The following is a 17,507-nucleotide window of genomic DNA, read 5'->3' as shown; positions in this document are numbered from 1 at the left end:
ACTTATAGTGTACATATATGATAATAACTTATAACAAACATTACGAATGTGCCATTTTGTACTCAGTATCTTTGTACTTTATTGTACCTTAAATCTAAGCATTGAATATCATACGCATTAACTACTGTGTGCATTTATTAGTACATTGCATTTTACACAGTTATTACATAGGATTTACCACCTAAGATTTAGCATAGGCCACTGTGAGTCATATTAACTAGTAAGACCATAAAATAAGATGCACTGTTGTTATCAATCACTCATTGTTAGTTATTAGTTATCATATATGTACACTAAGTACCTGTCATTAACTTACACTTACTGAATTGAATTGAAATACAGTAGTGTTTCTCGTTAGTTACAGTAAACATACACTATATGTGCTGGTCATTAACGTAAACTTGCCTGTATATACTACACATTTACCATCTACACACAACTTGTAAGTACAGTAGTGTTTGCTATTAGTTTTCAAAGATGTACACTGTAAGTACTTGCCATTAACCCACACTTGCCTGTAAGTACTAAATACTTATATTGTGCATTCATATGTAAGTACAGTAGTGTTTCTTGTTAGTTACAGTATATCCACACTATAAGTATGTATCTGGTATTACCCAGTACTTGTCTAAAGTTACATAATAACTACCAAGCATGTACCAATGGTAAGGACAGTAAAGATACCATTTAATTACCATGTAGATACTCAAAAGTAAGTACCACACATTTGTCTGCAAACAACATATTTACCATATATGTACAAGGTAAGTACACATACTGTAAAATAAAGTGCTACCTAATGGAATGTTCATGACTTTTTATAGAATTACACAATATTAAACAAGACTGAAATCTTCAAAAGAGTAGCATTTCTGCAATCATTATCCATTTTGTAATATTTAATTTGTTTGCCATGACACAAAAGGCATTTTCTCCTATGCAACAATAATTACACCACAACATACATTCACAAAAGATATTAATTTTATTAATTCGCTGTAATCCCTATTTTAAATTTATACAATTGCAAGGAATGGATCCAAATTCAGCCTAGTGATCTTGATCCCAGTTCTTACTAGTGACAGTAAAAGTCAATTCTTTGTTGTGAATTTAAATTGAAATTGCGCCTAAAGATGTTTTATAACTAATTGTACGGCAGTGATTTCAAAAGCTCATTGGCTCTTGCATGCAACATTGCAAATTGGCGACATTACCGTCTTTCAGTCGGTGTACTTTTGAAATTTAAAATGCGTGCCTTGACAGAGAGTGGCCGGAAGCGGCTGCAGCACATCGACATTTTTACTACTTTTGGTACTGCTTTTGAAATTTCGCAATAAATAAGATATTGTGATTAAACTTTTCTGTCTTTTATGCTTTTCATTTTTAACAGTAGATGATTTTAATAAACTGCTTTGGGTAGGTAGGGTTAGGACTGTATTAGCGGCTTAAAATATTCTTTAAATACTATATTGTTACTCACAATTTCCTACACATTTCTCTGTTACATTGCATAATTTAGAAAAGGTTAAGGTGGTAACATGATCGATAAAATGGTAAAGGGGAAATTAAACAGCAATCTTTATGGTATGAAAGATTTGTAAATGTTTCAAGTTTTGTAGCTGGAATAATAAACGTAATAATGCTACGATAAAATGTTGCAAATACCTCCACATACACTTCAGCAGTGGGGGGGGGGGCTTCAGGGCCTTCTACGCCTTCAGAGAAGGCCTTAAAAAATTAATAAAAATATTTTTTATAAATAAATAATAAATAATATAGTATTCAATAAAAATATGTTTTTACATTTTTAAATTTCTATTTAATTCAATTTAATACAATACATGTAATATATTTTCTCTCATCTATGTTCTAACTTTAAGCTTACTGTCAGGTTCATGTCATGAAAACATCTAATCCAATCAGAATCGTCTGTCTCTATTAAGGCCCGGTTATCTGGCTCATTCATTGGTTAGGACTTCATGAATCCCAGGGAAGGCCAAGCTATGTGTTTTGGTGTGGAGAGTGACGGGTAAATTGACCAAGCACGTTTTGATTTCAAGTGGGCGGGTAAAAAACAAAACATTGTAAGCCTTTATGAAGTCCTAAGCATGCAACAAACTGGATGCGAGCTGCCGTAAAACACCAAAGACGAAGATCATAGACCGTTAATATTAATACAGTCTAATGGCCCGAATCTCTGCGGTGAGAGTGGTTGAGGTAAATGGCGGAAAACGTGATTGACGTTGTGGCTAGCTTGATAGGGCTGAGGTAAAAACGAAATTACTTAAGCGCGTACTCGTGAAGAGCACAGCCGGGAGAAGCGCGTGCAGAGGAGACTGTGCATATGACGCGAACACGAGAAAAATAATGGGTTTAATGACTGACAGACGACGCCGAATTACATACAATATAATTTCCTAACTAAATCTGAGAGAATGCGAAAACATTCAAATATTTTTTCCTCGCTATACCCGATGGGCAGGGCGGAGATACATTTTGGTAGCCCGACAAGAATTCGCAATAGCCCCGGGACCTCGGGGCTCGGGCTAGCGATTTTGCGAGCCCTGGCTTATAACAACAGTTATGAGCCACAAGGAGGTGTACTGAGAACGCAGGGTGCTATATTTCCCCTTATGAAAAAGACTAACAAGGTATCCTACAGCTAAATATATATTTCCAAAAAATAAATTAAAGAACATAATTTAAGCTTGTTAAATGCAAATTTACAGAGCCCCTGTCATTACAGAGCAGCAGAGTCTGTATTTGTGTTTATCAGTTAGATGAAAGTAATTTTAAACTTTAAAACTGCATTTAAAGGCAGACAATGCACATTCTGTAATTTAACTTTGCATGCTCCGAATTTTTACACGTTCACTGTATGATTTAACGAAATACGAATAGCCTAGTATTATGGATGGAGAGGCATTTGCACTTCATTGCATATTTTGAAGGCCCAGCTAAGCATCTATTTAAACGTACAAAACGTTCTGTGTTTTTGAAAGTTATGTATTAATACTATTTATTAACAGTGAGACCAGGCTGATTAAACACATGCTGGATTAGTTCAACTTAGTTCAAAATCGTGGATTGCTGAGTCAACTATACAAATTTTCTGGGTTAATTCAACCCAATGGCCGGTTTGTCCCTTTCTGACCTAATGCTGGGTTAAAAATTATCCAGCATTTTTTTTTACTTGGACTAAATCTCAAAATCTTAGTCTAAATTTGCCAGAAGCGCTATTTCTTTCAGATTTAATTAATATGTAAATAACAATATATTGTGTTTATATAGGGAGACAAAAAGGGGGGCTAGATGACTCACAACAGGCCTGGGAACTGCTTTTGAAACTATTTTTAACCCATAGCAGTTAGGTGGATATAGTTAAAACTGTCCTCAGAACCACTACTTGGTTAAGAAGATATAAACTACAGCCAAGGACAACAGGTGTTCTTAGCAGAGCAGGGGCCACCAGCAGGCGTGTTCTGCCCCCTCAGTAAATCAGTCTCTAGATATTGGCCCCAGTACACAGTTTGTCCCGCCTCTCGCACCTTTTAGGTAGCAGAACCCGATACCCACACTGCTAGTTCTCTTATTTATTAGGGTGCAGTCACGTGTGCCACTCTTGACCAGGACTGAAGCACTGGGCAGCAGAAGTTCTGCTAGCACCTCCACACAGGCACCTTGGACAAGTGGAGTCTGGTCACTGAGCTGGTGTCCTCCATTAACCCACGGACGGGATTTTGAGTTCAAGACCCAAAGCGCAAGGCGCGTAACTTCTAATATAAAGCGTTAGAGGGATAAGTGTTAAAGATGACGACTATGATTGAGACGCAGGTGCAGTATAACAACACCTACATGATGTCATCTACGGAAGCCTACATGACTCAAGAGGACGACTGGGACAGGGATCTTCTGCTGGACCCTGCGTGGGAGAAACAGCAGAGGAAGGTAGGGTCAAGTGAATGTGCTGAACATACAAAAAAAAGTCAGTCACTGTTTTTTTGTTTTATTGTGTTATTGCTTTATATGAGTTTGTATTTTTTTTATAGTATTCTACATTACATTAATTTTAGAAATATGGTAGTGTTATTAAAATTGATTTAATATACAATAGTTGCCCCAAAAATGGATTCGGAGCTTTTTATACTTTTAAATCATGATTTTATACTAGCAATAGCTACAGGAAATGTAATAAATTTTAAACAATGTAAGTTAGACTGTTTTATTACAAAATGAATTAACTAAGCAAAACAAATGTAAAAGATTATATATCTGGAAGGTCTTTCTTTATATTATATATGTTATTGAGTACAAAAGACATAAATTATAGACTTTTAAAAAGAAATATCCAGATAGAAGGGAGGAGAAGGGATAAACATTAAGTTTAGATCAGCTGGAAGAGAGAAACGACAGGTGAGGTTTAATAGCCCCTCCGTATAGCTCATGCCAGTGGTCTAGGAGTGACGTCAGCATGTCCTCCCAAAGCACAAATGATTGATCTGTGCAAACCGAAGATTCTCTGTGTCAAGTTTGGGCACGTATGTCGTGACAAAAATAGAAAATTTGAAAAAGTTGCAATAAATTCAGATATATTCAGAGAAATATGTTTGGAGTTGTTTTTTATCAATAGCACACGCTTACATGCTTTAGGGAGTTCCATTATTTTATATGGGCATGTCTCAGCTCTCCAAGATTATCAGGGCACTTATTAAGGAGTTGGCCATTTTAAGGACTGTCTCAATTCTAAAATCCCTTCACACTGCATTGAAACTCTCCATGTTAATTTAACATGCTTAAATACACATTAATAATAACAACATTACAATATATTTTAATGTAATTTAAATCATTATGGGAAAGTTTCCCAAATAGGGTTTAGATTGAACCAGGATTAGGCCTTAGTTATATAAAGACATTTAAGTAGTTTTTACAAACGTACCTTACAAAAACAATACTGGTGTGCATCTTGAGACAAAACATTGGCACTAATGTTAAGATATCTGTCCTGCCTGTTGGTTAAAAATACCAATGATGATGTTATGTTGTTAGAAAAAATAGTCAAAATATGTACCCTAGCTTTCACTGGGGTAGTACCCTTAAAAAGTACTTTTTGGGTTCATATTAGTACATCAGCGGTACATATTATTATCTTAAAGATAGGCTACATATTGGTACCAAATCTGTACCTAATGATACAAATTAGGACTTTAATAAAGGGTACTGACTCAGTGACAGCTGGGGTACATATTTTGACCTTTTTATTTCTAACAGTGTAGTCATGTCAGAGCCACACATAGTCCGTATTGAGCCCCTTACCTACGCCCACAATCATGCACACTACTGATTCATAACCTATAGGAGATGCACCCCATATGTTTCAAAACACATTTGTAAGAATTATTAAATGTTTGTTTTTTTATTGTTGTACTGCGTTTGCAGGCACTCTTTTTAAAGGTGTCTTACAAAAACTTGTTGGATGTTGGCAAAACCTGACAAGGTTGAAAGACTTCAACAGATGGTGAGACAGATAGAGCAAGAGAAGTGCAAGGAGGTTTCATTTCAGTCTGTGAATAAACATGCCCTAAAAATACTCGCGAACCTTGCCGCCCCACCTCCTTTATTCCGCCCTCATCCCCGTCGTTCTTAAGGCAGTCTTTTCTGACCTCTTTTGCTCGAGCAGTTGCTCTCTCTACTCAACAGCCAGCAAAACCAACACCATGTCAATTGTCACTATTTTAATGGTGCAAAATTTTTAAGTGCACTCAGTGGTGTTCTATAGTCAGCACCTCGTACCTTAAAGGTGATCTAATCCACAGGCTTTACATGTGTCAATAGTTATTTTTTGCCTCTTTGCCAAAAACAAAGCTGAATAGTGTAGTTACAATATTGAAACAGTTTTTTGCTTTGAGGTGGTTTTAGCACCAGTGTGAAATTAACTTGACTTGAAATTGTCTTTAAATGTCTCAGGCCAATTGGATATTGCAGAAGGTGTTTAAACATTCTTAGGCATGTGAGATCAGCATAAGGAGCTGATATCACAGCGTAAATATAGAAAGTGCATCATTTTGCAATGAAACTAATATGGATGTTGTGGGGGTGGGGGTTCTGCACCTGTTCTAGCTCCCCAACGCACATATACTGAAGTCCCAGTAATAAAGTGATTGTCAACATGCTGTTTTATATATGTGTCGAATGCTAGCAGAAAATAGGCAAATCGGTTCTCAGCATCACCCTGCTGTTGACAGGTAAACTGTATTCTGTGATTGATGTACTTCATATGGCAAAAAAGTACATTTGCTGAAATATGTTTACAAAAACATATTTTTTCACTAAGATGTTTTTCGGCCATTTTTTATATTTTAAAATATATTTTAAAAATAAATATGTTGTAAATCATTTATATAAACATTGCATCAGAAGAAAAGCTTCATATGTTACAAACCTGTAAACATAACAGGTTAAAAATGTTAAAATTAAATTTAAACTGCCCAAAATATGATATTACAAAAAATGACTGGGCCTACATATCATATTGCATTGCCCAGCAAAGGCCTCTCTTGAAAACCATTCCTAACAGAAAATGGGTCTCAGCACTGCCACCTAGGGAAGGATTTAAAATTCTCTATACACATTTATACAAAAATGTGAGAGGAACATAAAAAAAGTAAAAAAAAAAATGAAACATTTAAATTTATCTTTAAATATATCTATTTAAATGTATCTGTTTTTCTTGCTAATTAACCTTAAACATTTTAAAAGATCGATGTTCAGTTGACACTGATCATGTAAATAATCAGAAGGTGCATATGGTGTTGTGGCAACCTTTCAATTTTACATTGACAAATGTTTTGCATTGACACATTTCTAGGGCTTGGCAATATGTCAAATATTTATAATATATTTGCAACAGTTTTGTTGATGTAAAATAAGCATAAATTGTAATGTTATGGTAATCTTGATATGCTTATAATTAGTGGTCGACAGATTTTTTATTTTTGATGCCAATATTAAGAAAGCATTATAACAGATTGGCCAATGTAAAGGCCGATATAACACAACTTATAGTAGATGAGAGACAAACATAAAATTGGTGAAACTAAATAAATATTTGTTATGCATAATATTTATAAGTATACCCTTTATAAAGTACTTAAAACATATTTACAAGACATAAATAAAGTAAAGACATAAATATCGGCTTCTTTTTTATTATATGTGTTAATAAAAACATTTTACTGTAACTAGTGGGCAACCAAAAAAAGAAAAGAAAAAAGATTGAATATGTATATGAATATGTATTGGCTTTTATTAAAAGGCTGACAAATTTTACAATACAGATGTGGCCTTTAAAAATGCGCGTTTCTGAGAGCAGAATGCCGCGGAGACTTCCGAAATTCTGCGAGATCCCGCAGAAGGGGAGTTCGGTGGGGGACGCAGGAAATATAAAAACCTGTAGAGGGCAGGCGTGTTTCATGTAGGCCATACTGACGACAATGTGTGTGCTCGACTTCATGCTTAGCGTATACTGTATGATATTGAAGTAACATGACACGGATTATCAATGTTTAGGCGATAGACTTTGATGTCATACAAATGCATGCTTTTTGGCAAACATTTTGTTGGCGAAGTTTTCTTTTGCCAGTTACATAAACAGTCACATATTCTTCATAAAAATCCGACTCTAACGCGCATCATTTGTCTTATTTTTTCCGTGTACTTACAGTAGAAGAGACGTGATGTATGATAATCGAGTCTTATAACAAAATAATTCGCGAAGACCTTTGAAGAGACCGAGCGCATTTACGCAATATCATTAACTAGTTTATCTAATTTTACATTTAGTTCATTTTTGCATCTGAACGTTTTAATAGCTTTAACATGGTTGTGTTGCACTTTTCTGCATTACTGAACAGTAGGCTACTTTTTATATTATCATGTTTCCCTTTACATGGTATGAAACACGATAAAAAGTATGCAATGGTGTTTAATACATTTCACTGAGAATTTGTATAATATGTTATACTTTTGTACTAAGGAAATAAAATCATATTGTGAGTGTAAATATTCATAAATTGGAGGAGTTTCTGAGGTGTTTGTCATCGGCAAAATGTGCAGTTTCTTTGTTGCTGATTAAAAACCGTTGGCTATGTGATTGTTTAAAATTGACATTTTTTCTACTTATTATTAATTTATTTTTTGCCTACATTTACTCAAATAATATCAATGTGAAAATATAAGTAATTCATACTTCAAGTTTGGCGTAAAACTTACACATTTTTGATGTCAAATAGAAATAATAATAATTTGAAATATGCAATTATTACAGTTTAAAAAACTTAAATATATTACTCTGACCTTTTTAAATATATTGACTAAAATAATCTGTAAATGTAATACTTATATTATTAAGGCGTATACATCAAATAATATATGTACATTTTACACAAAATATCTGTTCTATTTTAAGTAATTTATTTTCCAACTAAAAAAATCGCATAACTGCATTAAGAGATTTTATTAAGTTACTTTAATCATTTATTTTAGAGATATTTACAAAGCCACTGAATCATTTTTAACACTGTGTACATTATGACCTTACGGTAGACTATTATTAAATGCATATAAATAAAAATATGTAAAACTAAATAAAACATTTATCATACACGGACTGTATGTAAGCATACGTTTTCTTGTTCGGTGCACGTGGGTTTAAATGCCGTTTTTCTAAAGAAGAATTTTAAAACTTTATTGGTGGTAGTTGAGAAGAATTCCTTTTTCCATTTCTAAATCATTTTGAGCGCAATATAAATATATCATATTTTTATTCTTATTATATAAGAATACGCAATTTTTACAACATTTTTAACATATGGAAAATATACGTTAAGCATGTTGTGTGAATTTCCTAATTACAAGCTTTTGATGAAATTTCACCAAAACTAAACGTGCATAAAAACATAAAAAAGTAATTTAAATAAGCGAAAAATCTTTTTTATGAGCTCAAAATGTTGAATATAATGTGCTATTGCTGAAAATTGCCCATCTCTAAAGGAGAATATTCATCTTTAAAGTTGAAGAAACAAAAAAGTACTGACAAGCATTCTCAAATATAGCCTATATATTCTGCAAGCACTCAGTTGAGAAGAATTCCTTTTTCCATTTCTAAATCATTTTGAGCGCAATATAAATGTATCATATTGTTATTCTTATTATATAAGAATACGCAATTTTTACAACATTTTTAACATATAGAAAATATACGTTAAGCGTGTTGTGTGTATTTCCTAATTATAAGCTTTTGATGAAATTGCACCAAAACTAAACGTGCATAAAAACATAAAAAAAATCATTTAAATAAGCGAAAAATCTTTTTTATGAGCTCAAAATGTTGAATATAATGTGCTATTGCTGAAAATTGCCCATCTCTAAAGAAGAATATTCATCTTTAAAGTTAAAGAAACAAAAAAGTACTGATAAGCATTCTCAAATATGTATATTCTGCAAGCACTCATTTATCCATAATGATGTAATTTATTTTTTAATAACATATTGTCGCTGTCGGGCAAAGATACTCTCTGGACACCAAGACCATGTCTATGGGTTCAAGAATAACAAAATATTGGCCATTTGAAACTCGAAAGTCATCACTTTATTTTGTCCCATTGTTTTCCATTTTGCGGGTGATAAAACTCCTGTGCACGTCGTTCAAATTCATTGACATTTTGTTCACTTGTAGTTTAGCAAGTATGTATAATACAATTTCAATAATGTTTTTACACTGCACATCGTCTGAGGAAATCCGAAGTTGCGTCGAGGGGAACCGACAGCCGCGACATCAGAGATTGTCACGTACCTACAGAAGGGTACCTGCAGCGATATCATTCTGGCTTGGTGGGATGTCAGCCAGCGAGAGTCCTCTGATTCTGACCTTGTTCTTTTACTCCTCAGAGTCTAAAACCAGGAGGGCATATTAAGTAGGCCCTATTCATTGTATTTTCATTTTAACAGAGCAGCTATGGTTGCGCGTTTCACACACCTCTCCAAACCACGTTGTTAACACTATGCTTGTTCGACTTCATGCGGCGCCACAAGAACCGACAGCCGGATGACGTCAGAGTACCGCGAGAATGATTCAAGAAATCATATTTCGCCTCGCTCTCGCGATACTGTGACGTCTTCCGGCTGTCGATTCTCGGGGCGCCGCATGAAGTCGAACAAGCCTATTGACAGCAGCAAAAGCTACGCATGCGCTTTTAACTTGTAAAACTCAAAGGTGTATGGGTAATGTAGTCTCTGCTCTCGGTGGGACGAATTAGGTAGCTTGCATTGTGAAGGGCGCTTTGAAAAGCGGCAGCGCAGCCAAATGATTAAATTAAGCCTCTGATTTAAACAGATGTGCAAATGAGCGTTCGGGTACGCTAGAAGTACGTTCTGGGCGCAGGGAGAGGTGGTGGTACGCAAGAGCTATATTTGGAAGTGGCGGTACTGAGTACTGGCGCCTACCGGCCCACATTAAAGCACTGGCGGTAGCAAAGGTAGACGGCCCTTTGAAAAGCAAAAGAAAGCTGATAAAAATGAGAAACCCACACTGAAATAAATTGGAGTAGGATTTAGGCTACTTAACAAAATCTAAACATTTTTCACTCAGAAAAGGCTAGTAAATATAAACAAAATTATCAGCAGCTTTAACTTTATTACTTTTTTAATTTTAATTCACTCTTTGTTTCAGCGATGTTTATAAATATACTATATTTTTGCATTTTGATTACAAACTGTTCTACACTGAAAAGAAACTAATGTAATCTTCATGATTTAATCACGTAAAACACAAGTCTAAACACAAGCACCACTTTTCTGAATGATGATAATCACAAACATCCCAGAGTTTGTAAACCAATTGTTTGTAAACATATTTAATGCTAACTACTTAAAAATTCAGAAAATATTTTTTACAGTGTATAAATAAAAAGACATGAAGGAAGTTAATTCCAAAATGTAATTAATTGTACATGGTTTAGCTGCTTGTTTTAGCAGCTACCAGTGACACAGAGTCAAGAAATTAAAAACCACCCACCCCTAGGTCTGCCAATTCTTTGCCAACCCCCAATGCTAATCGATCACCTCATCATCAGGGAATCAAAAGAAAACCGGTTTATCCAGTTTTCACCATCGCGTTGGGTTTTAATTTCAACCCTTGCAGTTTCTTTGTTAAAATGCAATTTAAGCAAATAGGCCTAATACATACGCTGTATGTTATTTTAAATGAATGTTTATAACTTATAAAATTAAGTGGATATCAGGTAACTTAATTTGACATATGTTGATATAACCTAGGCTCTTTTTGTTATGAAACATGTTCAATGGTTACAGTGCCTCATGGTGGGGTTGAACCCCTGGTTCAGTTTACCCCATCTGGTTCACTTTGCCCCACAGCCACCGTTTTGGAAAACTGCCTAGCTTAGTAATTCAGGCTAATCTTTAGCTAAATCATTCACATGGTTTTATACATTAGCCTATCACCAATATGTATGGTATAAATATTTAGACCTGGATAAATCTTGACATAACAGCCATTATACCTGGTATGTATACATTTTACTTTGATAGGATAAAAACTGTTTTTTTTTTTTTTTTAAATCATACTTTAATCATAACTCTTTAATTTGTCCTTCTCTTTAACATAGCCAAATATAAATTATGGTTGCTACCTGTATTTGTGGTCACACGGCTACAAATCTGTATGGTTGCCTAGATAAAGGGGGTGGGTCAACTTACCCACTGGCTCACTTTGCCCCACTCTCCCCTACTTGGTATTGAGAAACGGGCATTGTTTATCGAAGCCGGAGCGCGAGCTACAAACTACAGAGCGAGTGCGCGGGTGCACAATGGTGAAAGAGCAACACACGATGTAAATAACTAAACCAGTGCTCGCAGTACAGACACTTTATATTTTAGCGTACTGCGTACCTTCACTTTCTTTTGCGTGCCACCACTTCTCATGTTGCTGGTACTTTGCCTTAAAGAGTCAAAGGGCGTTTCTATGTGGCGCTGCGCAGACAGTTCGGCAACTAAGACATCAAAGTACCGCGAGAGCAAGTCGAAATGTTACAAATGGTCCGACTTTACCTTTGCTCTCGCGGTACTCTGATGTCATACGCCGACCAGTCAGCGCCGCACCATTTAAAGTCGAACACACAAAGCGTCAAGGCAGGGCCGCTGGAAGTCATTTTGAACAGGGGGTACTGTGAATTTTTTTAACCAAAAAACCTATGAGCCTATAGGCCTATTTAAAATACATTTTAAAAATAAATACATTGAGATTTACTACTTTATTGTCATATACACTTCAGGGCACACAGCCAGGGTCTGAAACACAGACATCATCAGTTCTCAGATGAATATGCGCTATTAATCAGAAGCAAAAATACTTATCCCAGGGGGAATTACTTTCGTTACAATTTACATACAACATATAATATTATAACAACATATAATATTAATTAAACTTCACAGTTTTCAATGTCCATGCGGACGAACATATTTTACTTTCGTTTTTAAGTTAAGATCACACGTCGATTAACAGATGTAAAATATTCTCACATTAACATACCTAGTATATTTTTATATAGATCTTTTTTTACTAAATAGTACTATTACTGTCTTTTTTAAACATATAAATAATTCATAATTTGAACAAAAATAATAATGGGTTTAGTTCTGATATTGTATACTTTATAAAGAAAAACATGGTGTATAATTACATTTTTAGAATAGGCTTTATATAAGGTTTGTACTGTAAAAATACTTTATTTGTTACAAACAAAAGATAAAGAATTTACAAACGTGTGGAGAGCCATTTCAGCACTTGGACAGCGAAATGTTTTTTTTAAAAGCATTACTTAAAATGTTTTCTCATCTCACCATATCTACAGGTGCAGAGTCATTATATACAATAAATCCGTTGGGTAGCATTTAAAAAAAAACATTTAAAAGTAGATGCATTTGTTTAAAGCAAAGCATTTATTTACTTAGCTACAGATGAAGCAGCTCTTTGCGCCTTCTAACGTCTCATAATTGGTCATCATTTATGTCCAAGAGACTCAATAATAATCTGTTACATTTTAATCCTTTAATTTTTCATATTAAAAAGCGTTTTTGTGCTGCTGCGCATCCATGTAATAAACAAACCCGCGTTGTCATTCCGTTAATACGCATATTATCAACGCGCTCTTTACTCGAACAGAAAAAACTCGCCTCGCGAATTGCGCCGGTTGTATAATAGAGATTCCAAAGTCTCTCATGAGCTAGAGGACTAATATCCAGGGAGTTCAGTATTTCTGTGTGGGCATGCATCAGGGAAAGGTGTGTGAGTCTTTTCTGGGTCATGGTGCTGCATACCAATGTCTTCAAAAGATGCAAGGCGGAGAAAGTGCGCTCGGATGAGGCCACGGATAGGCACAGTAATGAAATTAAAATCCAAAATACACGTAATAACCTACGTGTGTCAAAAATAATTTCCTAAAATATTCATAAGTAATATATCAATTGTGCAAAATATTTTAACCTAAAAAAAAATATATTTCTCGCCTTCCCGCGACCACGCGTCAAGGTCTGGAGGAAGATGATACCTGCCCGGATCCCACGCACGCATCTGCAGTTATATACATTTTACAAAACCAGTATTCATTAGATTTTAAGAACTTTTTTGCCACTTTTAAAACTGTAAAACTAAATAAAAAAGATATCATATGCCAAATAAGCATGTAAGCATATGTTTTCTTGTTCGCTCCACGCAACACGGGTTTAAACGCCGTTTTTTTTCTAAAGAATAATGTTTACACTTTATTGGTGGTGGTTGAGAATAATTTATATTGCTTGCAGAATAATGTATATTGCATTTTAGCGCAATATAAATGTATCATATTGTTATTCTTAAATTAAAGAATACTAATATATTTTTTACAACATTTTTAACTTTAAAACATACATATAAAGATGCTTTGTACAATAGCTTTGCTTCTGACAACAATTTTCTGTAATAAATCAGTAAATGAATCACAAAATGTGTTGAAAGTGGCGAATAAAATGCTTGTCAATTCAAACAAAGGTGTATAAAACCGCTTTAATTAACAATAACTAAACTGTGCTCTTTTGCATACCTCTACTTTTCTCATGTCTTTCTTTATACCACCTTTATCTTTTTAAAATCTTGCCACTTTTAGAAATTATTTGTTTGCATTTTTTGTATACTGCACACTTTATTTGCATCAACTATACCCATAATAACATTTTCTACGTTTTTCTTTCAATAAGGAAATCTGTTTATTGTTATGAATAACGGCTGAAAGGATTAAAAAAAATCATAACACTGACTGCCTATATGCGCAAGAAAGGTATTATTAAAGTTTTAAATATGTAAAACTAAATAAAGATATCATATGCCCACTGTACAGTATGTAAGCATAGGCCCATGTTTTCTTGTTCGCTCTGCGTGGGTTTAAACGCTATTTTTCTAAAGAATATTTTTTTAACTTTATTGGTGGTGGTTGAGAAGAATTCCTCTTTCCATATGTATAGCATTTTAGCGCAATATACATGTGTCATATTATTGTTCTTAATATATTAAGAACAATAATACTAATATATTTTTACAACATTTTTAACTTTAAAACATGTATTTTTATACCACATGAATCTCTTTAAAATATTAATACTTTTAGAAAAACGGACATAATTATTAATATTATAAACAAACAATGAAACGGTGTCAAAATTCGACAACACAAATAATTAAGATATTCATTGTAAATAGAGTTAAGGGTATTAGGCTCACACTAAATTCTTTGTTGCACTTAGTATAAATGCCCATTGCACGTACAGTCATCTTAATATATGTATGCGCTGTTATGCTGGCAAGAAGGGGTTGACGTCACTTTGCTGTTTTAATAGAAATATTAAATATTCAGCAATGCCCTTATTAACTTCTGGAAACAACCGCAATGACAACGCATATAAAAATGTAGTTTTTTATGCGCCACCTGGTGGATTTTCTGTGAAGCGAAACACATTAAGGGAAAAGGGAAAGTAGCCCCCCCGAAAACACTTGCAGAATTCTGCGTGACTCCGCGAGACGATTTGGCGAATGCCGCGGGAGAAAACGCGCGTTTTTAAAGGCCACATCTGTATATTTTTTAGCATCATCAGTCTAATTTTACTATAACTATGTTAGGGAAATATGTGACCCTGTCTGTGAAATCCAGGCTAAAGTCTCATAATAATTTTTTTATGGCATCAATCTCAACATAATCTCAACATAACACCATCTTTGATGTCACAGACGAGATGCACGCCCCAACAATAAATTACACATTAAATTTATTACAAAGTTGTTAAAATGCTAAAAACAAAGTTGTGACTGCTAAGTTAGTATGCGTTCACACCGCTGCCGACGAGAGCGTCAAAAAATGCTCTGGCTGCCCTGCCAATGATGCTATCGAAAATGAGTAGATGCTTAAATGCATTCTCTGGAATCCTCTCAGGCGGACGACTTCTATGGGTTTCCGCCTTCCAAATGGTTGCTGCTGAACGTTTCCCCCTGCGGTGCTGCGGCAACCAATCGGTTCATAGCTCATTACCATAAAGAACACTTCTCAATGCTCACACCGTCCAAGATGCACTGCACTGCTGCTCGCTGGAGCTCACCGGCAGCTCTCATTGAAAATAAATGACTTCTGGCCACTTTGATGCCCTCGCCCGTGGTTAGCGTTACATGCTAATTAATGCTATATGCTAGGGTTAAGGCTACAGTTTTGTTTTGCCGGTTCATACTGAAAAAACCCACAAACTTGGCACTCAGAAACCTCCATTAACAATCTCCAAACAATTAGTTTTTACTCAAAATCTGTATTTTTGTCTGATACGGCTCAAACATATTAGGTCTGTTTACTAATGTGAGCTACTGGCATGAGCCTCAGAGCAGAGCAATCAGAGCAGAGCTCAATATTAGTATTCATAACCCTTCAAAATATAATTTTTGCACTTATTAAAGTTACATACCTTCTATGTAAATATATAAAAAAATTATTATATATTATTTATTACATCATATTATTTTAATGCATTCTTTCGCACCTTTAATATAAAAAGTATAAGATAAAAATAAAGATAAAAAAGTAAAAAAAGACTAGCTGGGTTTTCACTACAGTATGTAATTACATTAAGGTGCACACGTACTTGCAGGTACTGTAGTGTGTCCTATGGACCAGGGATATACAAAGTGGGATGTACGCACAAATTGTACACAGTAAAATATAAATAACCTTATACACCGCGTTGGTCAAGATCCTTATCAAGAACCCTGATCAAATTAAGTTGACGCCTGTTTATCGTGGTATGAAGTCGTCTTTTTCTGCCAGCCATTTGTGTGATGGTCGCGTCTGGTTTTGCGGCTGAGTAGAGTTACAATGTTTCCATTTCCTCTGAATGTGTTCTGATCTTTACATCAGAGGTAAGATGTCATACTGACATAGCAGTCATTCTCGATACTGAAATCCTCTGGCACACTTTGAGTATCAGATCAGATTCAGATTGAGGTGACATGTGTATATAAAGGTACAGCATATTAAATTTGTTGATGCTTTACATTTTCAGTATCTTGAGAAGTTGTGCACCGTATACATTTTTTGCAAAGTGTTACGGCCCCTGTTACATTTTTAATTAGTGTAAGACTTTATTTGTTGAAGAGAAATATTTTCAACCTATTAGTGACATAGTGATGTCAATTACCAGAGCAACATCCAGCAACCAACATATTGCCTGGATGTCGATGCAGTGACTTAAACTTTAAAGTTAACAAAGGCTCATTCACAATAATAATAAATTGTATATTTTTTCCTGAGACTGTTGGCTCAGTTTTACCTTAAAAATTTGCAATCCATTTAAATTAAAGTGGATGAAATGGATTTTGGCAAAATCAGCTGGGAAGAATTGCTCTGAAAACGATCCAAGTCCCTATTTGTTATAGGTGTGGTTGTGGATTCTGCTGTCTCTTAAATTTAGGACAAAATGTAAAACTTTAAAGTTATCAACCTTGGTGTGAACACACCCTAACACACTGAGATGATGCATAGGATCGTTTCTGAAATTTCAATCTACCAAATTAATATTAGAAATTTGTCTCAAAAATAACACCGGCTCCACCAGGTTTGAATGGATGACAATGTTTTTGTAAAGCTAAGCATGACACGACCATGACAAGTTTTATGGTCTTAATTGTAAGGTGTTATGTGTTTTTAGCAGCATCTCATCTAGCGGTGAGATTGCGAATTTCAACCAACCTCCTTTCAAAACGCAATGAGAATCTATGGTAGCTGCCACAGGACAAACATCGACATCATGCTCTGTAGAATAGGGTGACCATACGTGCCATTCTTCCCGGACGCGTCCTGGCCAAGATTTCGGGTTTGTCTTCCGGAAGTCATATTTGCTGACCGCATACGCCATTCAGT

The 17,507-nt window shown here is 34.9% G+C and overlaps 1 protein-coding gene across 1 annotated transcript in view; it reads left to right on the top strand.

Moving 5' to 3' along the window:
* Positions 1 to 3,612: 3,612 nt before the first annotated feature.
* The window catches only part of actn3b (actinin alpha 3b), a 38,115-nt gene continuing 24,220 nt past the window's right edge, over positions 3,613 to 17,507 (top strand). The window contains exon 1 of the mRNA XM_065294374.2: positions 3,613 to 3,948. Within this exon, the coding sequence (XP_065150446.1) occupies positions 3,811 to 3,948 (138 nt within the window). The 5' untranslated portion in view covers positions 3,613 to 3,810. The remainder of the gene's footprint in view (positions 3,949 to 17,507) is intronic.

The sequence above is a fragment of the Paramisgurnus dabryanus genome, chromosome 2 (genome assembly GCF_030506205.2).
Source record: "Paramisgurnus dabryanus chromosome 2, PD_genome_1.1, whole genome shotgun sequence".
Lineage (NCBI taxonomy): Eukaryota > Metazoa > Chordata > Actinopteri > Cypriniformes > Cobitidae > Paramisgurnus > Paramisgurnus dabryanus.
The sequence above is the reverse complement of the archived record's forward strand: the minus strand, read 5'-3'. Positions and strand labels throughout refer to the sequence as shown.